Source organism: Canis lupus, chromosome 15 (assembly GCF_011100685.1).
Source record: "Canis lupus familiaris isolate Mischka breed German Shepherd chromosome 15, alternate assembly UU_Cfam_GSD_1.0, whole genome shotgun sequence".
Classification (NCBI taxonomy): Eukaryota; Metazoa; Chordata; class Mammalia; order Carnivora; family Canidae; genus Canis; species Canis lupus.
The window spans coordinates 3,522,690-3,549,997 of NC_049236.1; the positions used below are offsets into that span (position 1 = coordinate 3,522,690).

The following is a 27,308-nucleotide window of genomic DNA, read 5'->3' on the forward strand; positions in this document are numbered from 1 at the left end:
TTTAATAAAAAATAAATATGTAACTTATGTTAATGTTAGTTTTACCAATGTGATTTTTAAATTAATTAATAAATATATATTTTTAAAACTCCTCATTGTTTTTCTGTTTTTGTTTTTAAGTAGGCTCCATACCCAGTATGGAGCCTGAACTCACAACCCTGGAATCAATACCCAAGCTGAGATCAAGAGTCAGACACTCAACCAATTAAACCAAGCAACCCCTCAGTCTTAATACAGCAAATATTAATAGGTATCAATAAACATAAGCTCTTTGGGGTCCTCAATAACTTTTTTTAAAAAAATTTGTTTACTTCAGAGAGAGAGAGAAACAGAGATGCAGAGGGAAAGGAAGAAAGAGAATCTCAAGCAGCTTTGTGCTAAGCACAGAGCCCAATGTGGGGCTTGATTTCACGACGCTGAGTTTAATATCTGAGCCAAAAATCATGAGTCGGACGCTTACCCAACTGAGCTACCCAGGTGCCCCTGGGGTCCTCAATAATTTTTAAGAGCATGAAAATGTTTTGAGACCAAAGAGTCTGAAAACCACTGGAATAGAAAAATATTTGTAAGTGAACCAAATAGGACTTGATAATTATATGCAGGGGCTAAAAGAAAGGGTTCCTTTAAAACCCACTCTTAGGTCTTAATTTAGGAAACCTGGTGGATGGTGAGAAGAAATGGAACAAGTCTGAAAGTATTTTGGAAGAGTTTGTAGAACAAGATACTACAGTGCTTACCAAAAAAAAAAAGAAAAAAAAAAAGAGGTGGAGGAAGAAGAAAAGGTTCTCAGCAGAAATTCATCAGAAATGACATACTTTGACCAACCTAGATTTCTATGACAGTAGGCACTTAGATCAATTTTTTTTAAACATTTCATTTTCTTTTCTTTTTTTTTTTTTTAAAGATTTTATTTATTTATTCATGATAGTCACACAGAGAGAGACAGAGAGGCAGAGACACAGGCAGAGGGAGAAGCAGGCTCCATGCAGGGAGCCCGACACGGGATTCGATCCCGGGACTCCAGGATCGCGCCCCGGGCCAAAGGCAGGCGCCAAACCGCTGCGCCACCCAGGGATTCCCTAGATCAATTTTTCTTTAAAAAAAAAAAAAAAAAAAAAAAAATTTTTTTTTCTTGAGGTTTGAGCAATAGAAAATCTTTAAGTGACATCAGCAGATAAAAGATAGTACATTAAGTTATATCACTACAATGGGGGATTAAAAGTAAAATATGATTCTACAAAGTAGTCAGAAATTCCCCATTCTCACAACCATTCATCTTACTACCTCTGTTAATGATATTAATATTATAGTTATTGGCTATTTACTATTTGACAGGCACTGTGATAAAACCCTTACAAACACCTTATTTATGCCGAGGAAACAGAACCCTAGAAGGTTAAGTGACTTGTCCAGGGTCATTTGAAATCTACTTGCTGACAGCAGCATTCAAATCCAGGTATGGGGATCCCTGGGTGGCGCAGCGGTTTGGCACCTGCCTTTGGCCCAGGGCGCGAACCTGGAGACCCGGGATCGAATCCCACGTCGGGCTCCCGGTGCATGGAGCCTGCTTCTCCCTCTGCCTGTGTCTCTGCCTCTCTCTCTCTCTCTGTGACTATCATAAATAAATAAATTAAAAAAAAAAAACAAACAAAAAACAAAAAAACAAATCCAGGTATGTGTGACTCCAATTTCTTTGCTGAGAGCATATGCTTTGTGGCTCACCTGGACCTGCTGCTTTTGTGCAGTCAGCATGTTGGGGTCAATAGAAAGGGGCCCCAGCACCCCCATCATCAGTTCCTTCTCCATCAGCCAGGGTCGGAGCTGGGATTCTGCAGCCTGGAAGCTGGCCAGATGACTTGCGGATTCCTCCAGCTGCCTTTGCCGGGCCATGGTCACTTCGGTGGCCCTTTCCCATCGGGAATCTGTGGAAGGGAAATGAGAGAATGTGTTCCTTTACTCTCACCAGCCACTGGCCTGATCCCTAAGTTATGTTCCTAATATACCACAGGAAATGACCCCAGAATTAGTTAAAAAATTTTAAGTTAAAAATAATCTTTATTTAATTTTAACTAAAGTAGCACAGTTCTGTACTTGATTGTGGTGGTGGTGATAATGAAACTGCACAGAACTACACACACACACACACACACACACAACACACACACGCATGCATGTCTAATAATATTTTATGACTGTTTTTAAACTCTTACTAAATTATAAAAACATCTTTCATGCCAATGTTTTTTTCAGGCCAATAAACATTCACCTATATCATTTATATTTAGGTCAATATGAATGCAGAATAATTCATCTAATCCTTCCAGTGAATAGATTATTTCCTATTTTTCATTTTCATCCCCAATATTCTCCATAGCATCCCCATAGCAGATTGTCAGACTGACTTGCCCATAAAAGCCAAACTTCTGACACTTTTGAGCGGAATCTCTAGATTTTTTTTCATTAATCAGACTCACTCTCTAACCCTATTCCTCTTGACTGCTTACGAAAATTAAAAATAAGTCCTGCTTTATAGGACATTTTGCTTTGACGATAAGCAATTTAGTGAATTTGCAACATTCCTCTGATAACTTACTGAGTTCCTCTTGCATTTCCTTCCAGCTTTCTGCTTCTTGTGAGTTGGGATATGTCATCAGTAATCCAGCCAGGGCTTCCTTTACTTTTTGGATTTTTGGAGAATTCTGTTCCAATTCAGCCAGGAAGGCCTAGGAGAGAGAATATCAGGGATGCCACGAGATTTCTGCACAGGAAACAAAGCTATGTGTGTAGAGGAAAGTACCGGAAGACTGGCCTGCAATTACAGGCTCCACTTCTGATTCTATTAGTGACTTGTTTCATGATCTTAAGACACAACATTTTTGCTTCAATTTTTACTTTAAAATGAAAATCTAAGTGGCAGGATCTAAATTTTTTCATGTACAACGTATCGGTAGAACCCAATAAGAAGGAATTACTAATCCCCATACACAATGATGACGATGATGGTGATGTCAAGAACATTTATGTAGCTGGAGAAGATGGCATGGTATGTCCAGTTAGAATAGAAAAAATTTTGGCAAAAAAAAGTTTTTATATGATTTTCTATATGATCTTATTCCTCCTGCTATTCTTCCTTGTCATGTCAACCTTAAGAATGAACTGTAATCCCAGCTATACTGAAATCCCCCAAGAGTTGGAAAGAGGCTTTGATGACAATGGTTTGACTTAAAGCATCATATGGGAAACAAGATCCCACTCTCAGTGAGCTGATATTTCAGAGGAGGGATATTCTCTTTCTGTAAACAGTTTTTTTTTTTTTTTTAAGTTTTATTTAAATAATCTCTATATCCAATGTGGGGCTCGAACTCATGACCCCAAGATCAAGAGTTGCATGCTCTTCCAGCTGAACCATCCAGGTGTGCCCGGTTTTATTTCTGAGTATTATTTATAATAATTTCTCATTTCATAGGTAAGAAATTTCTCTAGGAGACTTTAGGCATAGTCTTCATTTGAAAGGGCTCCTCAAGCATGAGTGTGTGGCTGAGTCCTGGGCTTAGGCAGGAACACTGGTACAACAGCCCCTTCCTCTTAGTGTTTGGGATGCAGCTAATGTAAACACAGTACCTTGTTAGATTCAGCTTGGGCTCTCACTGTTTCTGGCTTGGTTGGAGATGAAGAGGCATCCATGGCTTTGAGGACTTCCTCTTTTGATTCCAGCCACTGCAACACTGAGCCTGCCTCCTTCTGAACTTCCTGCATTCTGCTGAGGACAGCCTGAAGGCTTTCCTGGCGTTCCTGAAGCACTCCCCCCAGTTTCTCATATTTCAAGTTTACATCTGACATGTCACACTGGATCTCCGTCAGATCTAGTATCATAGAAACAAAAATCAGATCGGGAATAGCTCTCCAAGCCTCCCCAAGGGTTCCTCGTGCTAAATTACTCATCAGGATTAAGTGTCTCTCCTACTCCTTCTAGTGAACTAGAGAGTCTGTTCCTGGTAAATCACATAGAAGTCCTTGTTGATATATATACAAAGCAAAAGAGCTTTCATTAATCTGGCTTTCGGATTTTGACATTAGCTACATAGATGTATAAAATGCTAAATAAACTTGGGAATTGCAGGAGTGAAGGGAGTGAAGGATCTGGGGCATTCTTCTGTTCCCTCTTCTCCAAATAACAGAGAAACCATGGGGATGGGAGGCTAAGGGTTAGAACAGACTGCCTCTAATGTGGCTTCTCTATGACTCAAAAGATTCACATGTATTTTCTGCAAGGTCTTTCCTTACTGGTCTTATCTAGCGGTCCAATTTATTTCCTAGTACTTTTATCTCCCTGGCTGCTAACCCGTTTAGCCTTTACCAAGCCAGCAAAGAAGCATCAACAGTGGCTTCTCCCCCAGATTTTTACCCTCATACCCATCCTGGCAGCGGTTCCTTCACACATACAGAAACATACACAGATGCCAACGTGAACACTATTCTAACACATCCAACAAAGAGGCACTGTGAGATGGCATTCTCACCTTTGCAGGTGTGGTATCCGTTTACACTGCCTACAGAGCTTCCTACAGAGGGCAGTATGGAACCTGAGCAGAAGGACAGGGAGACAAGCAGGGCAAGACAAACGTGTTAGGAATACATACAGGCACTGAATTTGTTCTCTGGCACTCACTTTAAGCTCAGGTATCAGGAGGTTAACACAGCACAGGACAACATACTCATGGAAAGAGACAAATCATTTTAGCTGCCAGGCAACCAAGCATCACTTGGGTGTTTTGGGTTCTTAGCAGTAGTGATTCTTAACCCTTTCTTTAGGAAAACTCGAATTTACTTCCTTCCTTGATCTCCAACTTGAATTCTTTGGATCCTGTCATAACTTTGTGAAGCAAGTATTGGTAAAATAATTAAGTCTTTAGAATATCTGTGCTGTCTGCCACACTTTAGAATGAGGATTTACAATAAAGCCAAAAGGCTCAATGTTAACATCAATGTCCTTCAACATAATAAAAATGAACAGTAAATGTAATTGAGTACATAAAAAGCAGTATTCTTTTAATAAAGACATTAAGACGAGTCCTTCTTATATTACTTCAAAAGGAAGATTCTCTGTCTATTCTTCTGTGACTTTCTGCTTTCCTTCCCTACCAGAAAATGGAAATACTGAGCACCAATAAATCTGGCTCGTAAATATTCCCATAAATTCTGCTTTGGGCCTTTGGTTCTGTTTCTAATTACCATGATTTTACCTATATTCTTCTCCGGTTGATTCTTTGTATTTCAGGAGTGTCCCAAGTTAAATAAAAATCAGATCATGTAATTATAGAAATTATACAGAAATATGAAGAATATTCATGATATAATATTACATTACAAGAAGAGATTAAACTCTCATGCACACTGATTTCATAGAAAAATGTTTTACATTAAGGTTATATTAAAAGATAGTAATTGTGAAACTTTTAAATGTTAACATTTCTTTCTTTCCTTCCTTCCTTCCTCCCTCCCTCCCTGTTCTTTTTTTCCTTAAGTAGACTCCACCCCCAGTGTGAAGCCCAACTCGAGGCCTGAACTCAGGACCCTGAGATCAAGACCTGAGCTAAGATCAAGAGTTGGATGCTTAACCGAACAAATTACTAGGCACCCCAACATTATTGTATTTTCAATGAAAAAATGGATCAAACAAAAAGATCATATTCCATTGTAGTAGGGTGATGACCAAAAAAGAAACTGGACTAGTAATTAGGAGAAGGTGGTCCTGGCTAAGACTGTCACTAACTCGGTATGTGAGCCTTAATCTGCAGACAGACCTCAGTTTCTTCTCCAGGATATAAAGATAATACTAGCTATCTTGTCAGCTCTCATGAGGTTACCTGAGAGAGGTAATGAGGTACTGTATACCGTAAGCACTTTATGAAACAAGAGCTACACGAATGTTAAAAACTGCAATATTCATGATTTTTCAGAGGAAGAAGATAACTTTGAGAGCACTCAGGCTAGTGACTTTCAAAGCACCTAAGGAGGTGCTTTAGGGACTCTATAAATGTTTGGTTTAAATTTAATTTTCAGAATATATTTGTAACTACTTAGAAATGGCAATAAAACATGCGTGTTCAGTTATGTTGAACACCACACCTAAACCATTCGATACAACCAATTAATGCTGCTTTGGGGATAGAATGAAGTAGCTCCCATACATCCATTGCTGACATTTAAAAGTGTCACTTTTTGAGTGTGACTGATTGGAAAAGCCATAGCTCTTCGTTAGCACTTTACACATGTCCACTTGTACAAAGAAAAACATTTGCAGCATGTGGTTACTATATTAAAGAAAATGACAAAAAAGGCTAAGGTGCTCAGAGCAGGCTCTCATTAGGGCAGAACCAGGTGGTAACAGAATTCTTAACATGCCAGGTCATAGTGATGTCAGGTTACAGGCTAACTGTTGTCCTCAATGCCAGTTTTAGGTGTTTTCTATGTTTAAGAAAAGAAGGTGATCCTTCATTAAAATTCTTGGTGTTTTAAACTTTGAAAAAAGAATTCCTTATTACATCACTTTCAAGCTCCTAGTTCAGTTTAACCGAGGAGTGTTCTGAGACTCTAAAGTGAACTTTTTTTTCCACCTTGAATCAAGTGTATTTGTGTTTGAATTTAGGCTGCATCACTTACATAGTGGGTGACATCTTCAGCTACTGTGCCCCCCCCCCACTGGTCCCCTCCCTTCACCTGTTCTACCCCATGACTCTTGAGGACATGAATAAATGAGCAATTAACGGGAAAGTGGTTAGAAAGTGGTTAAAGTTAATACTTGAGATTGTCTTTCCTGTGGGGCAAAATTTACTTGAATTGCTATGGACAAGTATCATTTGCATTACTATCAATTAACTACAAGTCAACTTTTATCATACAAAATTCTACAATAGTTCAATAAACAAAAATTCAGTTAAAGGTATACACTCAGGACCAAATAATTTCCAAAAGCCTATCAGACAATGTCCAACACTTCATTGAAAGGACACCTAATACTTCTATGTTGTCCATTTCCAAGACTTTGACAATTCTTTCTGACACAGGTGGACTGTAAAGTGAACTTTTAAAGACATTTGTTATCCTTTACAACTACTTATCTGTGTAACCTGTATTTTCTGAATATGATGTAACCAAACAAAATGGAGAAATAAATCCGATTATAAAGCTGTCATCCAAAAATCCTTTGTCAAATCTTTATATTCCTGTAGATATTCTCAATATCCTCACTGATTTTATAATAGATAAAATACTAAAATCCACTTATCAGGGAAATTTATGCCAACAAAGTATCATTTGTATCTGTTTTATGTAGTAGAGCTTTATTTGAGATTTTTTTTAAAAAGATTTTAGTGTTTTAAAATATTTGAAAAACCACGGATCTACTCTAGAAATAAAAAAACTATAGAAATCTGGCCCTCTGCCTATTTCTGTTTATAAAGTTTTATTTGAACACAGCCACATCCGTTCACTTGTATATCATCTATGACTGTTTTGTGTCACCACGGTAGAGATGTATAGTATGACAGAGACCATGTGGCTCACAAGCCTATAAAGTATTTAATACATGGCCCTTTATAGAAAGAGCTTGCTGACTCCTGATGTAGTCACACACCAATAAGTCCCTGAACTTAAGGGGTTTTATGTATTGCAATATAAGAAACACCAATTCCCTGAAATGTCATTTCTGGGTAATTCCAAGAGATCTTTAAGCTTTGACAGAAAAGTGACTGTTCTCAGGAGAAAAAAATAAACTTTTCTCTTATGATTTAAGTGATTGTAGGAGTGCACTAACACAGTCTGGCAATAAAACCTCTGAGATCCCAATTTAAAACCAGAAAGTGACTGTGAGCTCATATGGATTTTGTTTGGAAGACTTAATCTGCAGCCAGGGATTATTCACATATCTGGGCACAATCTTTGTATCTCCTTCCAAGAAGTGTGGCTGTCCTTGGTAGACCGACACCAACTCCTGAATACCTATTCTCTCTCAAGATACCATGCTTAAACTTTCAAGGGCTGACTCCAATTTAAAGATGATGAATAGCCATTCATGCAAATGTTTAAAAGAAAGCAACAGAATCCTATTTTAATTCTTCTCTGTTCATTTAGGCAAACTAGTCCCTTTACTCTTTCCCATCACAGGAAGAAGTTCTGCAAAATGGAGCAATGTCATATAACAAATGGGAGACAGGTCAGTTTGAAGGGGAAGACGGCTTTGTGGACCATTGCCATTTGTTCTCATACTCAATGCTGATTCTGACTTTTATTAATTAAGGGGTCATAACCAAAGACCAAAGGCCAAAGTGAAGAATGTTGTTTACTCACTACATTTTTAAAAGCCTGTACTCACCTGTCTTGGCTTGGGAATCAGGTGCTGTGATCTCCATGATGAGATTTTCTAAAGAAGTGCCTTTGCAATTGATTTCTTCCACCAAACTTCCCTTACTTGCCCAGTCATCTAGAAGACCCTGTTGACAGAACAGCTAAATGTTAACATCTAGGGGTATTCTCCTCATCAGTAAGGACACCTATTCTATATTTCCTCCCTAAAGTTTTGATAAGCATTAAGTGATCATCCTCATATATTTAGTCACTTGAAGATCTTGGTTTAACCAGCCATGATACAGGAGAATGACATCCTAGAATATTCAGGATCATCTCATTTATTCATCAATTATTTATTGAGCATTACTATAGGCCAGACATCATGCCTAACACTGGGGATACAAAATAGGATTATGGTACAGTTCCTAAAACCAAGAGCTCAGATTATCAACTGCATTATAATGTAATAAATGTTACTACAAAAATACAGACAGTAAACTCAGAGCACGGAGGAGACACATCTAACTCTGCCTTGATGGCGAAACCTTTTAGTGAAAACAAAAGGTAGTAAAAGGGAACAGCATGTGTGTAAAGAATAAAAAGGAAATGACAAATGGGCGGTAAAATGAGGAGCTAGATATTGAAATGTAGAAAAATACATAAAATCATAGGCTACACTTTGCATTTTCAAGGGAACTTTATATTGGGCTTGAAGCCAGAGCTCTAACTACCAAAGAAAACCATTAAGAAACAAAGGCACCCTGCTCTAACTAGGTCATGTTTTCTCTAGCTGGATCCCCACCACAAAAGTAGATTTCTACTTCTTCCAAAGCAGGGACACCTTCTTAGCCTTGAGTCCCTTCCTCCACACTGAATTTCCCTGACAATCAACTTAGTTTGCTTTTGACTTTAAGCTGCCCAGCAGCAGAGAAAGACAGAGCCATGACTATATACAGCAAGTTCTTGCTGCCTAACTGCAAACTGAGCCTTGTCAATTCACAGCTGTCAATTCCTTTATCAATCACTCTAGATTCCAAAGAGCCATAGTTCCCAAATCATGCATCAACTCACAGGATATTTTAAATTTTTGAGGGAAATACAGTGACATCTATTGGACACCATGTGAACGACTACTATGAAAGTTTAGACCTAACTACATACCACGTGTAGCATGTGAGGCTTTTTAGGTTTTTCTTTTTTTCCTTTCTTCTTTTTTTTGGCCCTGAGGTACCATGAAAAATTTATTGAAATAATAAGGGCACTGTGAACTAAGAAATCAGGAAGCCTCTGCCCTAGGGGATTCCCTACACCAAATGTTCTGGGCACTCTCCCTGTGAAATCACCAAACTCTTCCCTGTCATCTGGTAAATCCTGCTTTACTAAGCAAATAAGGAGAATGCATGAGAACTAGTTGGAGGTAGATACAGCTTGATTTCAACAAAAGGAAGAGATGTGTTAAAGATGCAAGTAGAGGCTGAATGACTGAATCAAAAAAGAGATCCTGCAGGGGATGGGAGAAATATTGATCCTACTCTGGAAGGTACCTTCCAACTATCTGATTCTAACTTTTCCTTTTTTAGCTGTAGAGGTGGTGATCTTTCCTTAATCTCCTGATCATATATCTGGTCACTTGCTCACGGATAACTAATTCTCAAACACACAGTGAGAGTATAAACTTCTCAAGGACAGGACTATAATGACTATCTTTTTTCTAACCCCCCTTGGCATGAGAGGCATCCGAGAAATAGCTGAAACTTTATAGATGTTATTCCCAGGTTACTTTTTGATTTTGGTTTTGAAATAGGAGACATTTTGGTGCTCAATACTTGGGTAGGGGTAGGTGGGAATCACATGAAGAAAATGGAGGGATTTCTATTCTGATGCAGAAGGATAACTTGGACTTGTCCCACCAGTTGAAGCTCAGTCCACATAAGCTTCCAAACTGTTGTCTAACCTGGTTCCTGGAGCTCCTTTTGTTCACCTACCTTCAGGTGTTCAATCTGCTTTTCCAGCTCTTTAGTACTCATGAAAGTCTCTGTAGGTGGAAGATTCCCTTCAGTTTCCTTCAGCCATTTCTGGAAGGTCCTAACCAGCTTCCGAAATTCATCCAATTGCTCCTGACAAGATGATGCATCTTCCTCTCTGTCAACGAAGACATTCTGTTACTTGCCAGACCAAGCTTTGTAAGGAAGTCAACCTGAACTAAAACTATACTCATTTGGGGACTCTAGGCCTCTTTTCCTCACAGGGCCTTTCCTTCCCATAACTTTTTTCACTGCAGCTTTGGCTAAACCACGACATACAAATGTAGGAGAGCATCAAACTAAGGAATCTGTTGCCCTTGTTTGGACATTTCTGGGGAGAGGAGTCTTCAATCTTACTCCAGGCTAAAGTGAAAGTGAGAGAAACTAAAAGGAGCCTGCTATTTAGGTGCAATGATACAATGGAAAGAATGTAGGCTTTGGATCCCAAATCCAGCTCTGTCACTTTTTAGGTAGCTGACTTTTTCAAGGCCTAATTCAAATGCTAATCCCCTTAGCAAGGAAGACATTGTATTAGAGGTTCACAGAAGTTAGGTCAAGCACACAAATGGGTAAAACAAGCCAAGGACAAAGGAGAATTCAATTTCAAAATTAAGTTTTGGAAGTGGCCACATCTATCAGACTTTAAGCTCTTTTAGGCAGAGAACCTGGTTCTTCCTCCAGCTAAACAGCCCCGCCCCGCAGCATAGAGGAAGAACAAGCCTTCCTGACCTCTGTCCCCCTTCTCTACACAAAATAACCTGAGGCTGACAGTGTTGTCTTAAGCAACACTGCTTAAACAAGCTTACTTTCCATAAGGCAGTCACCTGCAAAATCAAGATTATATATATGGCTAAACCAAGAGAAGTCTTCTCAAGCTCCTAAACAAATCCACATGAGGTTTTTGAATGGAATCATGGCTTTTCAACAGCGGATAATATGAGATCAGCCACTCCTGTCAAATATTCCCATGTTAAGCTTGAAAGAAGAATCCAGACACTCTTCCAAAACAACAACTTAAATGTGGTCAAATCAAGCAAAGAGAGAGCCAGAGCCAATATAACCATTAATTACGCCTACAGGGCAGCCCGGGTGGCTCAGCGGTTTAACACTGCCTTCAGTCCAGGGTGTGATCCTGGAAACCCAGGATTGAGTCCCACATAGGGCTCCCTGCATGGAGCCTGCTTCTCCCTCTGCCTGTGTCTCTGTGGGTCTCTAATGAATAAATAAATAAATAAAATCTTAAAAAAAAAAATTACGCCTGCCAAGTCTCCTCCAATTTTTCTCTTTATTTCAAAATCCTGCCACAATCCTACTTGCTGCCCCAAATTTATTGTTTGGTCCAGGTGACCCAGGCTTTTGATTGCGCAGAGGGAAATAGCCCCATTAGCGAAAGGTAATTCATTATTTAGTATTAGAAAACCACTAAGCACTGAGTACACTGGACAGCTTTGCCTCAAAGAGGCATTTTCCAATCTCCTAAAATAGCAGACTTTTTGATGCCATCTTTTCTACTGAAGGAGGAAGAGAAAATCATTTAACAGCAAGAAAAAACTTAGCTCTCCAAATTGACCAACACATATGAAAACTCACCTTTCTTTAACTGTCTTCTGTAACTCTGTGAAGTCCTTTCTGAGGTTCTGTACCCTGTCCTGATGCTGGGATAGGTCCAGGGCAAAGCCACAGGAGCCCAGTTCAGTGACTAGATTCTCAAGAGTCTCGAGGTTCTCCTGTTGATCTTCCATTTCCGAATTGAGCTCCTGTCAAGCAAAATGGGAAATGTACTAAATACTCTTATCATTATAAACAAATATACTCAAAAAAAAAAAAAAAGATATCTACATTAAATCTGGGGCAAGTTCCCCCTAATCTGTGGAAAAAGGGAATAAGAAAAGTGGCATGCTTGCTGGGTCAACTGCTAGATCAAAGCAATAAATAGGGAGGATTTTTCCAATCCATCTGAGAGTGGCTAAGAATTGAAAATAAGTCTTGTCTCCTTTAAACAAATGTTCAAAGACTTGGGAGGCAGCATGACAGAATGAAAAGAATGGAGGTTTCTGGAGTCAAAAAGACTCCAGAAAATCAATCATGGCTTTGCTACTTACTAGGTTTGCAATCTCAAGCTATTAAATTTCCCTAAGTTTCCATAGCTTATCTCTTCTGTAAAACATAGCAAACATACTCTCTTCACTATTATTTAACACTGTATTCAAGATATTAGCCAACGCAATTAGGTAAGAGAAAACAATCTGTGGCATACACAAAGTAGAAAAGAGGAGGTAAAAGCATATTTGCAGATTATATGAAAGTATACTTGTAAAACCCGAGAGAATCAATAATACAATTAATCAAACAATGAAGTAATCCAATAAGGTGGCAGGATATAAAACCAATATATAAAAATCAAGAATGAAAACTTCATTTATAATAGCAGCATAAAAGGTACAATTTTAAGAACCAACTAACAAGAAACATACAAAACCCTTATGAATAAAACATTAAGATATTTCTGACAGACACAGAAGCAGACCTCAGTAAATGGAAAGACATCCATAAAGATATGTGTATGTATGTGTGTGTATATGCACACGTGAATAAATAAATTCAATGTGATCCAATAAAATAACCAATATTTTCCCCCTATGGCTAATAAAGTTGACTTTAAAGTTCACACAGAAAAATTAATGTATGAAAAACCCTGGGAGACACCTGGGTGGCTCAGTGGTTGAGCATCTGCCTTTGGCTCAGGGCGCGATCCTGGGATCCAGGATCGAGTCCTGTAACGGGCTCCTTGTGGGAGGCCTGCTTCTCTCTCTGTGTCTCTCATGAATAAATAAATAAAATCTTAAAAAAAAAAAAAAAAAAGAAAAAGAAATATGAAGGAAGGAAGGAAGGAAGGAAGGGAGGGAGGGAGGGAGGGAGGGAGGGTGGCAGGGAGGGAGAAAGTGAAGACTAGCCCTCCTAGATAGTAAAACACACCATGAAGTCTCTAGAATAAAAAATAGTATGCTATGATTCGTGAACAGATAGAACAGCAAAGAATAGAAAATCCAGAAATAGATCTGAGTCCACATGGACATTGTGTATCTGATAAAGAGGACTTCTCAAATCACTGGAGAAAAGGAGTTTTCAAAGAAATGATACTGGGAACAACTAGATAGACTTCAGAAAAGATAAACATGGATTCATATTGTGCACTGTATCCCAGAATGAACTTAAAATGTTAAAATATTCAAATGTAAAAGAAAGAATAAAAGAAAAAAACCATTCAAGTTCTAGAAGCACGCATGGGTGAATTCAAGTGTGGGTGTGGCAAAAGGCTTTCAAATCATGACCAAAAAGACGTGTTCAATAAGAAGTAATAAAATCTACTGTGTAAAAATTTAAAAACCTTTTACATGGCCCAAAACACTATAAGCAAGGACAAAGGACAAACTGTGAAAAAAGATTTTCAACATATTACATATAAAGAACTAATCTCCCTAATATAGAACTCTTGTAAGTTGAAAGAAGGGGGGAAAAAAACCCAAAAAACAAAGTTCTGACAGAAAACAGTAAAAGGCTATGAACTAAGAGTTTATAATAAATGTCCCTTATGTGTATAAAAATATACTCAATTTCATCAGAGAAGAAATAAAAATTAAAGCCACACTGAAATATCATGTTTTATCAATCAGATTAACAGAAACTTGAATGCTGACAACACATTCCCCTGGTGAGGCTGTAGGGGAACAGGTACTTCCATGTGCACTGCTGGTGGGAATGCAAAATGGTGCAATTCTGACAGACTGGGATCTAGGTGAAAAGGATCCTGGTGTTTATTGTGCCATTCCTTCTACTTTTCTGTAAGTTTGAAATTATTCAAAGCAAAACCCAAAAAGGACAGCAAATCGAAGAGGACCATAAGACCCTACTTCAATATGGAAAAAGTTAGAGTCAGATAACCTCAATGCATCAATATAGGGATACAGAAATGTTGAGATACTATAGGTGGCAATGTGGGGGCACCTGCAGCCATTCTGGAGCCAAGATGGCCACTTTTTGGTCAAATTAAATATATGCATATACTATGACCTAGCAATCCTACTCCTGCATACATATCTAGATCTGTGGTTTGTAAGACTCTTCAGATATTTCTAACTCTGCGCCTACTGGGTATATGGTAGGAATACATCTCTCTGCTTCCTTGAAAGCCAGGTGTGAAAGTTGCTTTAACTAACGAAATGAAAATGGATTTGATATGCCCTCTCCCTGCTGCAGCAGTAGTCATGAAGGTAGGGCAGAATGAAGCTCCCATTGACTTGAATCCCTGAGTGACCATGATGACCTAAGTAGCCCAGCTGATCCGGGTTGAACATGCAGAATGAGTGAAAAATAAATCTGTGTTTTCAAAAAATGGACAAACTGGGATGTCTGGGTGGCCAGTGGTTGAGCATCTATCTGCCTTTGGCTCAGGGTGTGATCCTGGAGCCAGGGTCTGGGGATGGAGTCCCACATTGAGTTCCCTGTAAGGAGCTTGCTTTTCCCTCTGCCTGTTTCTCGGCCTCTCGCTCTGTGTGTCTCATGAATAAATAAACAAAATCTTAAAAAAAAAAAAAAAAAAAAAAAGGACAAACAATATCCAGTTTACACAGTGGTTGTGGTAATTCTTTTTTTTTTTTTTTTTTTTAAAGATTTTAATTATTTACTTGAGAGAGAACATGCACACAAGCAGGAGGAGGGGCAGAGGGAGAGAGAGAAGGAGAAGCAGACTCCTCGCTGAGCAGGGAGCCTGATGCAGGGCTTGATCCCAGGACCCCAGGATCATGACCTTAGCCGAAGGCAGATGCTTAACCAACTGAGCCACCCAGGTGCCCCTGGGTGTGATAATTCTTTAAGATAATGCAGGTAGAGTTTCTAGTACGCTGACTGACATACTATGGACTCACTGAATGTTGGTCCCCTCCTTGCCCTTCTTTTCTCTTTGTTCTGCCAATGTGGCAGATAGATTCTCACCTGGATCTGCTGGAAGAAATGTGCAATATCTTGATCTGGCTGATTTCCAGAGGCTAGCATCCGGCTTTTGTTTTCCATGAACTGCTGCAGCTTATCAGAGAGATGTTCAAACATCTCTGCCTGGGGCAGAAGCTTCTTTAGGGAGCTCTCCTTTTCTTGCTGCTGTAGACAGAGCTGTTCAAAGCGCTGGCTCACCTCTGCCAGTTTGCCCTGCAGCACTGCAGCTGTGGAGCTGTCTGCTGTCTCCATGAATCGTGTCACCATCTCACGGGTGGCCTCCAAGCTGCTTTTTTGCCGAGCAATGTCCTGCTTCAATTTCTGTCACCAAAAATTGTGTCTGTCAGCTCCTGGCTCACTTATTCCAGGATATCTGAGCCATGAACTAAGAAACTTCTAATAAGTACATGCTAACCTCCTCAAGGAAGGCTGGATTGCATTGAGCCTCTGGAATACCAAATATCCCATCCCCTTAATCCACCCCATTCCATTAATGATTGTGCAGTGATACTTTTCCTCAAGCTTAACAATGGTTTGGAAATTGGGTAGAAATATCTTTACATGGATTCGTCATCATCTCTAATCTTATTATAAGATTCATAGAAATAAAGTCTTCTCCTGATACTTTTTCAAAATGATGTAATTCTGGAACACAGCAAATACACCATCTCTGCTAACCCTTGGGGCATAGGTCTCACCATGTTAGTGGCCAGGGCTTCCTGGATGACTCCCAATGACAGTGATGCCACCTGCTCCTCCTCCAGGTTTTGTTCAACTTCCCCAATGGACTGCAACAAGCTGTCCAGGCTTTCCTGGACACTCTGAGACTGGGCAATGGCCTTCTGCAGCAGAGCAGAGCGCTCAGCCAGGCTACTGGAGAGGCTCTGGAAATGGCGGAGTATGGAATCTGGAAAATCAAGGCCACGAGAAGAGTGAAGAGTATTTTTGTTGTGCTTTTAAAAACAATGCATTTAAGTCACACGTGCTAATAACAACAGACATGAAGGCAAATAGAAGGAATAAGCTTAAAATGCATTGGTACTTGAGCCAATTTCACAAAGCATTATTTATTTAGCACCTACTAAGTGCCAGAAATTGTGCTGGGTGCTGAGGACTGAAGATAATTAAGGTAAGTCCCTGGCTTCTACAAACTTCAGACTGTAAAAGCAAGCATAGGCAGAAAAGGGCACATCACAACTAAGCATAAAAATAAAATCCTAAGTGCTATATTGATGCTAAGAGTAATGTACTAGAGGAGCCTGAAAGAAGAATGATTATTTCTTATCTTTTATTTCTTTTGAGGGTTGGAGGTGGTGGTCAGGATTTTACAAAGGAAGTAACATCTCAGGTACACCTAGAAGCTGGAGCAAGATTTTATCACACATGCTAGGCAGTCAATAAACGTTAGCAGCTAAGCCATAGGGAAAACTTCAGGGGTAAAGTAATGAAGAAATAATAACTAGTTTACTTGAGAAAGGAAAGATGTAGGTGTGGCTACAAGGCAGAATGCGTGGGGGAAAAAGGTTGAAATCAGATTGCAAAGGCCTTCAATGGTGCAAGAACAAAGTTCATTAGAAGGTGAGCTCTTGCGGTTTGTATCCTCAACCCCTAGCCAGCACCACAGATATCTGTACGATATAGTATGACGTGTTACAGAATAGTGGTACACACTAAGAATTAAGGGTGCGTCCTTGTTATTGCTGCTTCATACCTGTAGTTTCTTGAACATGCTTGCGATCTGGGGCTGGCTCTCCTTCAATTTCCATGAGGTCATGAGCTACTTTTTGGAGTTTTTCTACAGGTACTTGGTGCTCAGCTAATTCCTCCTGCAACTGCTGCTTGTGCATGAAAAAGGCCAAGAGTAAAATCTCTGAGTAATCAAAGCTGGTTCTAGGAACCAAAATCTACTTAGCATAATGTTACTAGAGCTACAAAGAATACTTCTATTTATCCATACCCACAGATGTTAGAAATAAGTGTTTCGGAATCAGATCTTGTCCCAGGCATCCCAATCACTGCCTTTAAGCTATGTGAGTATTTGCTTTATTTTGGGGTACTCTACCCTATGCAATAGAATAGCCTATGTCCCTGCTTACCTTTGTTGTTGCAAGCTGCTGTTGTAGGACCCCAGGGTCTGAGGCAATAGTATCTGAAAGGAGCTTCTCCACATTGGCCTCACAAGCCTGCATCCAGGTCTGCAGGCTGTCGGCACTGCTCTGGAACTGCTGGTACTGGCCTAGGAGCATGTTCAGGTGAGAGCCCAAACGTGTACACTGTGTCAGAGGAAAAAGGGAGAGTAGGCTTATGCAAGGTCAGGCTAAAGGCAGCGGCTTCCCAAGCACAGTCCAAAGAAAAGCCTGGCTTTGTTATAGGTATCTCACTCTAATTAAACTGAAGGGTAGTGCTGAGGCTTCTAGGGACAGATGAGTAGCAACCATCTTCTACAAGTGGAGCCTTGTTGTTTGATCCATACTATTCATGCCAACTTTATTATATACCTGCGAAGATGGGGTGAATTGGATGACAAGCTGCCAAAGAAGTACACATCAGGTTACAGGTTAAGGGAGGGACTGGGAGGTACAGACAGTGTTCCTTGTGGCTGGGTTAGAGATGTTGCCAAAATGCATGAGACAGGTAAGAGGAACTGACTAGATTCTACAGTTCCAGAGCTAAGAGGAGTTGGTAGGGAGGTAGGTAAGGATGTACCCTAGATGCTCTGTCCAGGAATAAGACTGTGTACAGGGTTTCCATTTCCCCTGTACTATCTCTCCCGGGAGCCTATGTCTGCTGGTCAGGATTCAGGAAGGCGAGCACCTCCACCTTCCCTACCAGAGCAAGACATATCCCAATACTACTGGGATCAGACACTAACAAGCCCATGGGCCTCCCCCTTTTGCATTTTTTGCAGAGCTCATGAAGACACTCTGCCTGTGGTCAATACAGAATTCAGCTCACTCACTGTGTCTTAAGATTCTTATCCCGAGCCCCAGAAACCGCCCGCAGTTGCAGGATGGCTCCTACAATCATTCCCCCAGAGGCTATCAGGGCCCTCTTGGTACCTTTGAATGGAGAGCAGTGTATCTTTCTGTTGCATCCTTCAGCTTGCCCTTCACTAAATTTCCAGTGGCTGATGGTTCTCTGCCTTCCTCAAAACTGTTTTCTGTGTCCAAGACTTTCTGTCCTGAGATAGTCACAAATCGCAAGTCTCCTTTGTGGGAAATCACATCCTCTGAGAAGCTCCCCTGCCGCTTTAGCAGGGAGGGAAGGGTTTCAGGGCTGCTGACTCCCCTGTGCATGTTCTCCAGTTCCCTCTCAGACCGTTCCAGCCAGTTCTCAAACTCTTGATGGTCCTGCAGAAACTTCTGCAGCTCGTCCCGTAGTGTCTGCACCTGCTTCAGCTCTGCCTCCGACCGGGCCAGGGAAGCTGCATACTGCCCCTTCAGCTCTCCTAGCTTGTCCTGTAGCACCTGGCGTTCCTCAGGTGTGAGGTTGTGGCCATGCTGGTCCAGAAAGGCCTGAGCTGACTGGGTGGCCAGGATGAAATTTTGCTGCTGAGACAGCAATTCTTGGTGACGGGCCTGGCAAAAAATTCCCCCAAACACAGGACAATCAGAAGGGATACCACAGAAATTCAGTTATGTCTATGGCTAGAAGTGGAGAGTGATCTCCATAGGCCACTTTTCTAGCTGTTCAACAATCACCAATTTCTCTCACTCTCCAAGCATTATGCCATATGCTAGTTCCAGCTGAACTGACACATATAGGATCTTATGGTTTTCAAAGAGACTTCACATATATCAACTGATTTGGAGCATAGTCTGTAATGTAAGCAAATAATATCTATACTAAAGATAGGGTAAGTGATATCAAAAAGATGTTACGTGTCTTGACTAAGGTTATGTAGACAGTTAAGGGAAAAACTGAGACTAGAATCTGGCTTTCTTCACTAAAATATCCTAAGTCTAAGAGAAGGCACAAATGGCCAGCTAATAACTACCCACATTAATGGAAGGAGAGAGTGAGGTGGATAAGCCAAACATATGACAATGTAAAAATTACAAATATTTACCTGTGAAATATGTCACTTACATATCCATGAAGACTATCCCAACTGGGAAAGTTATTGGAAAATTAATTCATTAAATAAACAATTTGTATTCTAGTGGGAGTTAAAATATATTTCTGCAGCATAGGTAATTTGTGTTTTTTATTTGTATGTGCTATGTTTATGTGCTTACACATGGACTTTTTTTCTATTTCAATGGAATGTAAGTTATTTTAGGGAGTTGTGGTTGTTTTGTTTTTTAAAATGTTTTTCCTGGGTGTTGGGGTGCCTGAGTGGGTCAGTCAGTTAAGCATCTGACTCTTGATTTTGGCTCAGGTCATGATCTCAGGGTCATGGGATTGAGCCCTACATTGGACTCCATGCTCAGCAGGGAGTCTGCGAGAGATTCTTTCTCCCTCTCTCTTTGCCCCTCCCCCTGCTCACGTGCAAGCTCTCTCTCAAATAGATTTTAAAAATAACATAATAAAAAAAATAACAACATAAAATGTTCTTCCTGAGTCTAATAGACAACAGTGGGAGATCAGTCAGTGTTCTTGCCTTATCTATCCATACTGTTTATGCAACTACCTAGATGAGGAAAACAGCATGGATTTATGTACTAGTTTGATGCTCTGCATGGGGATTTAGGAGGGAGACTCACACATGGAATTCGCTAGTACAAGCAATAACTGAAGTGCCATAAGTGGATAAAACTACCCAAGGGAAGTATATTCTGAAAGATGAGAAGAGGCTAGGGCTGCCACTTGGAAGCACATCGGCATCTCACGAACTGGCCAGAGGAAAGGAAAAAGGATTACGAGGGCAGAGTAGCACTTTGGAAACCAAAGGACAGAGTATTTCAATAGTGTCAAAGACACTGAGGTATCAAAGAGGGCATGAACCGAGAAGCACTCACTGTGCTTACTGGATATAGGGGCCAGGAGGTTATGGTGACTTGCCCAGGGCAGCAGAGAGGCCCTCCAGCATAGTGAGGACAAGCTAACATTCTCACCTTCATCTTCTCACATTGCTGGTCTAGTTCTTTTGGGGCCTGGCTTGCCCCCTGGTGGCCATCAGTGGTATCAAAGGCTCTTTTCCTCAGGTCAGCTCCTGACAGCTGCTCCATCTGTCCTCCGGAGGATTCCACTGCAGTCACCCAATCCAGGAGAACATCAATCTTACTCCTGTTCTCTGCCAGCTCTTTTGCTGCTTTACTCTGAAAGCCACAGAAAGAGTCTAGTAAGAAGGTCTTAGATACTCAGATATACAAGGAAAGGTTAAGGAAAAAGGTGAGACTTTGATGCTAAAGAAGAAAAATTTTAAGACTGTAGAAACAGTCTTTACATGCATAAAAACACCCAAGCATCTTCTAAAACATTTCTAGATTTTGTCTATATTTCACTGCTCAAAAAGAAAAGTGTGTGGGAGGGGTGGGGGTGGCAAAACTCAAGATTTAAAGGGGCTTTAAGAGATGATTTAGTCCTGGCAGCCCAGCAAAGGATCATGGGATCCTTTGTAGGTGTGCAGAAGTGATGCCCTGGCTTGGCCGGGTCAGAAACAGCAGTCACACTTGATTACCAGCTGTCTTTCCCTAAGGGAAACACAGGCTTCTCCCATCCTTTTTTCTGCCAGAGTACTGAGTTCTAAAACTTGCCTCTCGAGTTCTGACTGTTCAAGTATTGTAATTAATTTTTTTTAAGTTTTTATTTATTCATTCATGAGAAACACAGAGAGACAGAGATGCAGGCAGAGGGAGAAGCAGGCTCCCTACAAGAAGCCTGATGTAGGACTTGATCCTCAGATTCCGAGATTACTCCCTGAGCCAAAGGCAGACCTCTGAGTCACCCAGATGCCCCAAGTATTGTAATTTTTAAAACAGGTTATGCCAGGTGATAAAACTTTATGTATTTCAGAATTCTCCTTCAGGTAACTTTTTTCACTTTTTCACATTTTCTACCTCCCCCATTTGGGTCAGAGTCCACGGCCATAATTTAATCTCCCAGTGCAAGTGAGGTGCAGAAAACCATTTGAGACTTTACCTTCTAGGTTTATCCGAGTGCCACAGTTGCATGGATCTACAGGAGTGGCCTGGGGATAGTGTGTGGAACACTAAGACACTGCAGATATTTCCCCCTTGTGCTCTTGGATTATCAATCTAGACTCATGTTTGAAATATGTCATTTGCTTTTCCCTCCCCAGGGTATTACCCTTCTTCACTAAGTTCTTTCCAAGATTTTTCAATTAGAGTACTGGGTACACATACAGCAAGAAATACTTTTTCTGGGCAGCCCAGGTGCTCAGCGGTTTAGCGCCACCTTCAGCCCAGAGCCTGATCCTGGAGACCTGGGATAGAGTCCCATGTCAGGCTCCCTGCATGGAGCCTGCTTCTCCCTCTGCCTGTGTCTCTGCCTCTCTGTGTGTGTGTCTCTCAGGAATAAATAAATAAAATCTTAAAATAAATAAAATACATACATACATACTTTTTCTTTGGAGGATGGGGGTAGTGAAATGAACTTCCTACCAACTATTCCTGACTTAAAGTCCTTCAGGATAGGATGTTTCTTACCAAAATTAATACTGACTCACAGACTAGCTCCCTAACTAGCCCCTTTTCATGATTCTATGCTCTCTACAAGGCAGTTTCCCTGCATTACCTTTTATTTGCCAGGTACCAACATTTTCTTTTTGGAAAAATACCAAGTATGAAAGCTGTTGAGTTACCTTTGCAGTCTCCTGCTGTACGGCTGAGGTCACAACTTCCTCCAGCTCCTTCTGGGCCACCCGCGTCCGTTCCTGGAGAGCCTCATACTGCTCCTTGGCCTGATGAAGCCTCTCCTGGAGTGCTGTCAACTCGTGGGGGCTCAGCTTGGCCCGGTTCTCTTCCAGAAACCCTTCGATGTCTTTGACAACACTGGCAAACGAGGCGGCCCGATTCTGAATGTCATCCTGTAAATCCTAACACATGAACACAGAGATTTCAATGTTACTTCTTCTAAGACTGCCAAAGCACACAGATGGAACACCTGCACCAAACGTGTCCCTGACTATAATCTGCTTACGGTTTAGGCCTAAACCAACACAAATAAAAACTTCTAAGATATTATTTTACTTAAGAAATTTTCTAATATTTCATCTCCTAAGCAAAATTTAAATTTCTAAGTAAATATTTAATGAAGATAGAAAGGAGATTGCCCACAAACATGATGCTTATTTTGTAATGAGTTATCCCCAAAGAGATCATTCTTCTATACAGAGGAGCTGACAATAGGATTCTAGCTGAGTCAAGCCTTGGTTGGTTCTTTATACTCTTGGTTATCACTCCTTATTCTTTCTTTCTTTCTTTCTTTCTTTCTTTCTTTCTTTCTTTCTTTCTTTCTTTCTTTCTTTCTTTCTTTCTTTCCTCTTTCTTTTCTTTCCTTTCTTTCTTTCCCCTTCCTTCCTTCCTTCCTTCCTTCCTTCCTTCCTTCCTTCCTCCTTCCTTTCCTTTTTCCTTTTTCCCTCTCCTCTCCTCTCCTCTCCTTTCCTAACTTAACTCTATACCCAGCATGAGGCTGTAACTTGTAACTCTAAGATCAAGAGTCACATGTTCCACTAACTGTGCCAGCCAGGTGCCCACCACTCCTTATCTTTAATGCAGCCCAGGAGGCCCAGTATGATGGGTCCCATCTTATCATTCACTAACCTTCCTTCTGTTCCTTGCAATCCAACCAAATTAGCTTTCTTTCAGTTCTTGAATATGTTGTACTTGATCTTATCCCTACCTCAAGATGGATGCTCAGGCCTCTGACTGGAATATTCTCCTCCTTCCTCCACCCCTTCATGCATTAACCCCTACATGCTCTTCATTTTCAGTTTTTTTTTTTTAATTTTTTTTAATTTTTATTTATTTATGATAGTCACACAGAGAGAAAGAGAGAGAGGCAGAGACACAGGCAGAGGGAGAAGCAGGCTCCATGTACCGGGAGCCCGATGTGGGATTCGATCCCGGGTCTCCAGGATCACGCCCTGGGCCAAAGGCAGGCGCCAAACCGCTGTGCCACCCAGGGATCCCCATTTTCAGTTTAAATGACACTTCTTCAAAGTAATCTTTTCGAACATCCTAAACAAGATTGAGCCTGACTGCTAAATATTCTTGGGTAACCTTTCCTTTATACATATAAGAGTTAAAGATTTATTTGATCAAGAGAAAGAGAGTGCACACGCGTGAGCAAGTGAGCAGAGCGAGGGGCAGAGGGAGAGAGAGAATCCTGAAGCTGACTCCCTGCTGTGCAGGGAGCCCAACACGGAGCTGGATCTCACGACCCTGAGATCATGACCTGAGACTGAATTGAGAGTCAGCTGCTTAACCAACTGAGCCACCCAGGTGCCCCTATACATATAACAGTTAAAAATTACATGCTCATTTTTGTGCTTATCTGTGTAATGTTTGTCTCTCCCACTAGACTCTAAGACTCTGAGAACAAGGATGTTTACTGTTATGTTGCCAGCACGAAGCACTGTGCCTGGCACATAGTAAGCCTTTATAAAGATTTGCTGAAGGAATGAGAAAAGTAGATTAACTCATACTGACCTTCAAGTCACTCTGGTGCTTCTGCAAAGTAGAGAGATCCTGCTGGGTGGCTCTATCTTGGTGGCCTGCCAATGTGCTTTCTGCCTGTCCTAGCCAATTGCAAAGATCCTCCAGTTTCTGGTGACAGGTATTTTGTTGTTTCTGCAGGGTCTAATTAAAATGCAAAGGGGCCAAGAGATGGTTAATAATTCTTATTTTACAAATACAAAATAACTCTCTGAAACGTAAAACAGAAAGGTTATATCTTAAGGATGGAAGAGTTGGTGAGAGACTAGAACAGGAAAAAGCACAGAAGTCATATTCAGAAAGCTCCCCTCATTTGGATTGTCTGTTGATCTGGGTCAATAGTTTGGATTATATTCAGGGGTAATTTCAGATGAGAATGCTCCCAGGTTTGGGGTGGGAGTTCCTTTGCCAGACTGCTGTTATTAGCCCTGGAAATGGAACAGAGTCCAGATGCTCCAAATCCATAAGTGATAACAGTGATAATAATAAATTGGTGGTTATGATCAATTCCTCCACCAGAACTAGAAGATATGCTGCATACTAAGTTAAAATACAGAAAATTAGAAGGACTGGATTAGGAGGAAAAAAATCAAGAATCTGGATAATTCATAAGCTAATCGAGCTTCTTAATAATTGAGCTGATTTTATAAATCAAATGTCTCACAAATGCAGATACCCATTAAATAGAATGATTCTATGCCAGGCATGAGAGGCTTGGCTATTTTGAGAAGGAAACTGCCCAAGAATGGCAACTGGTTTAGTCCTTCAGGTGTCTACAATTGGTATCAAAGAGAAAAGCCAGGCCCACGGGGAGGGAGAGAATATGTTTCTGTGCCTGATCCTTTCTCCAAATCTCATCTCAGCTGCATGATACTGAAGCACCTAATTGAGCCATTGAGCATGATGTTTTTCTCCTGACCATCCTTCTAGAACCACTGTCCATCAGTTCTACCTTCTGATGGGTGTGTTAGTCACCTGCACTTACAAACAGGTGCTCAAATTGGCCCTCTCTCCCCCTCTTTAGGACAAATAGAAGGGCTCTGGAAGAGAACTCCTAAGAGCTCTTCAGCTGTAAAACAGGATCTTCATGGGTTAGGATGTGTGCAGACTGAATCTGAAAAAAGCAAAGCAAACAAGTTAACACACAGACATACACATGCATTCAGGGCAAATATAGAGAGAAGCAGAGCATTTCTGACAATAACAAGGTTAATAAACATTGTGGAATTAATTATGTGCTCAGAGAGTGTTCACATGCAGCTCTACCACCTGCTGCAGCTCAGGGGCCTACCCTGGATCTGGGCTGTGCCTTAAAGTGGCTGAGACCAATGCTATTTCATTAATTATCCACAAACTACAACACATTATATACATTCCCAGGTGAGGACATTGCAAATTTTCAGATTTGGAAAGTAACCCAAAGGGTTTCATCAGTATTTTATTTCTTTTTTTTTTTTTTTTTTTTTATTTATTTATGATAGAGAGAGAGAGAGAGAGAGAGAGAGAGAGAGAGAGAGAGGCAGAGACACAGGCAGAGGGAGAAGCAGGCTCCATGCAGGGAGCCCGATGTGGGATTCGATCTGCAGTCTCCAGGATCGCGCCCTGGGCCAAAGGCAGGCGCCAAACCTCTGCGCCACCCAGGGATCCTCAGTATTTTATTTCAATTTCAATACAGTTGGAACAACAAGCAGTAATGGGGGTACATGGAGTTGGCCAACTTAATTTCCACTAAGCCTAACTCAAAAGCTTCATTCGACTCTGCACAATATTTAATAAAGCCGACTCTGAGACAGATGGCTGGTGATAATGACATTCTCATATCATCTTGTTGAACTCCAACTTACAGCAAAAATGGCCTAAGCATCATTCTTGGTATTCTTAGGTTATGATGTTACCACTAATAAAATTATGTTGAGTTCTGTAAGAAGAGGATTGTGATGGATGATGATACGACAGTTTGTTTTCAAAATGTTTTGGTTAATTTTTTTTAAAGATTTTATTTATTTATTCATGAGAGACACAGGCAGAGGGAGAAGCAGGTTCCATGCAGTGAGCCCAACATGGGACTTGATCCCAGGTCTCCAGGATCATGCCCTGGGCTGAAGACAGCGCTAAACCACTGAGCCACCCAGGCTGCCCTGTTTTCAAAATGTTAACACTGGGTTCAACACACTGTCTTCCATAATTGAATGAGCACTGGGCATCACAGTGTGAAGAAAGGTGCTAGAAACTAATAATGATTTTAAAAGTACTAAAAAATTAACAGGACTCTGATAAAAATTTCGTTGTCGGCTATTAGAAGGCGGTCAAAGAATATTACTGTTCATCATGTGAAAAGCCCCGGAATAAAACTCATTTCAGAACCATTCTTCTCAAGAGCTCAGGGTACCTTACTGTTCCTAATAGCCCTCAAAAGAATGCTGAGGGAGAAACGAGGAGAAATAAGGGCGAGGGATGTGACTTTCATTTGGAAGTCAGATTCGATGAGACACAGTGAGGGTTGAGTCTCACTAAAAGGAAAATACTTGCACACGCATACACACATAAACACACACATTCTCTCTCTCTCACAAACACACACACACACACATAAAACCAAAAACATAGCCATAATAGCTGCCTCCTAGACCAGAACCAAACTGGCCTGGAAGACATGAAATTTCAGAAATTGGTCTAGAATCATGACAAATGGAGTCTGGCAAGAAATCTCAAGGATAGAGAAAATACCCCAAGAAACAAAGTGAGCCCAGCCGCTGGTTCAGTCTGACCTTGACCCAGGCTGCCTGCTCCATTTGTTGAAAATGGCCCTGCAAGGCATCCATCCGAGCTGCAGTCTGCTCCACCAGGTCCTGGAAGGACCCCTGCAGTTCATTCAGAAGCCTCAGCATCTGCCGGTTCTGCTGAGGGGACATGTCCTGGGCATGCTCAGAGATAAAGAACTGAATATCAAAAGCAAGAGCATCTAGCTGAGATTTCCTTTCAGCCATGGGCTGCTTCAAATCCTAAGTAAGGAAATGAAAATAAATAAATAAATAAATAAATAAATAAATAAATAAATAAATAAATAAATAAAATAAAAACCTTCTAATTCTCTATTAAAGCAGAAGCTGTTGGCTTTAATCAAACAGTCAACATAAATAAAGAGGGGTTAATTTGCTGTATTTTTATGGATATTGATCATTTCTAGAGCCAAACCAGCACAGGAAAGCTCTCTCACTTCTGGTCTCTCCAAACTCTTCATATATTACCATTTGGTCTACTTTACTGGACCCTGATCTCCAAATGCAGTAAACTTTTAAGGTCTGAGATGGATCTGCTTAATTGT

At 40.7% G+C, this 27,308-nt stretch overlaps 1 protein-coding gene across 11 annotated transcripts in view; it reads right to left on the reverse strand.

Moving 5' to 3' along the window:
* The window catches only part of MACF1 (microtubule actin crosslinking factor 1), a 341,269-nt gene that overhangs the window by 87,344 nt on the left and 226,617 nt on the right, over positions 1 to 27,308 (reverse strand). For 9 of the 11 annotated variants that reach the window (XM_038557825.1, XM_038557827.1, XM_038557826.1 and 6 more), the window contains 16 exons: positions 26,752 to 26,985; positions 23,978 to 24,127; positions 22,129 to 22,362; positions 20,420 to 20,623; positions 18,422 to 18,940; positions 17,459 to 17,635; positions 17,074 to 17,197; positions 16,061 to 16,269; positions 15,366 to 15,683; positions 11,964 to 12,130; positions 10,335 to 10,491; positions 8,375 to 8,492; positions 4,521 to 4,583; positions 3,622 to 3,863; positions 2,594 to 2,723; positions 1,723 to 1,922 (listed from right to left, as the gene is read on the reverse strand). In XM_038557825.1, the coding sequence (XP_038413753.1) occupies positions 1,723 to 1,922; positions 2,594 to 2,723; positions 3,622 to 3,863; positions 4,521 to 4,583; positions 8,375 to 8,492; positions 10,335 to 10,491; positions 11,964 to 12,130; positions 15,366 to 15,683; positions 16,061 to 16,269; positions 17,074 to 17,197; positions 17,459 to 17,635; positions 18,422 to 18,940; positions 20,420 to 20,623; positions 22,129 to 22,362; positions 23,978 to 24,127; positions 26,752 to 26,985 (3,246 nt within the window). The remainder of the gene's footprint in view (positions 1 to 1,722; positions 1,923 to 2,593; positions 2,724 to 3,621; positions 3,864 to 4,520; positions 4,584 to 8,374; positions 8,493 to 10,334; positions 10,492 to 11,963; positions 12,131 to 15,365; positions 15,684 to 16,060; positions 16,270 to 17,073; positions 17,198 to 17,458; positions 17,636 to 18,421; positions 18,941 to 20,419; positions 20,624 to 22,128; positions 22,363 to 23,977; positions 24,128 to 26,751; positions 26,986 to 27,308) is intronic. The other 2 variants (XM_038557820.1, XM_038557821.1) reach the window with 2 other exon arrangements.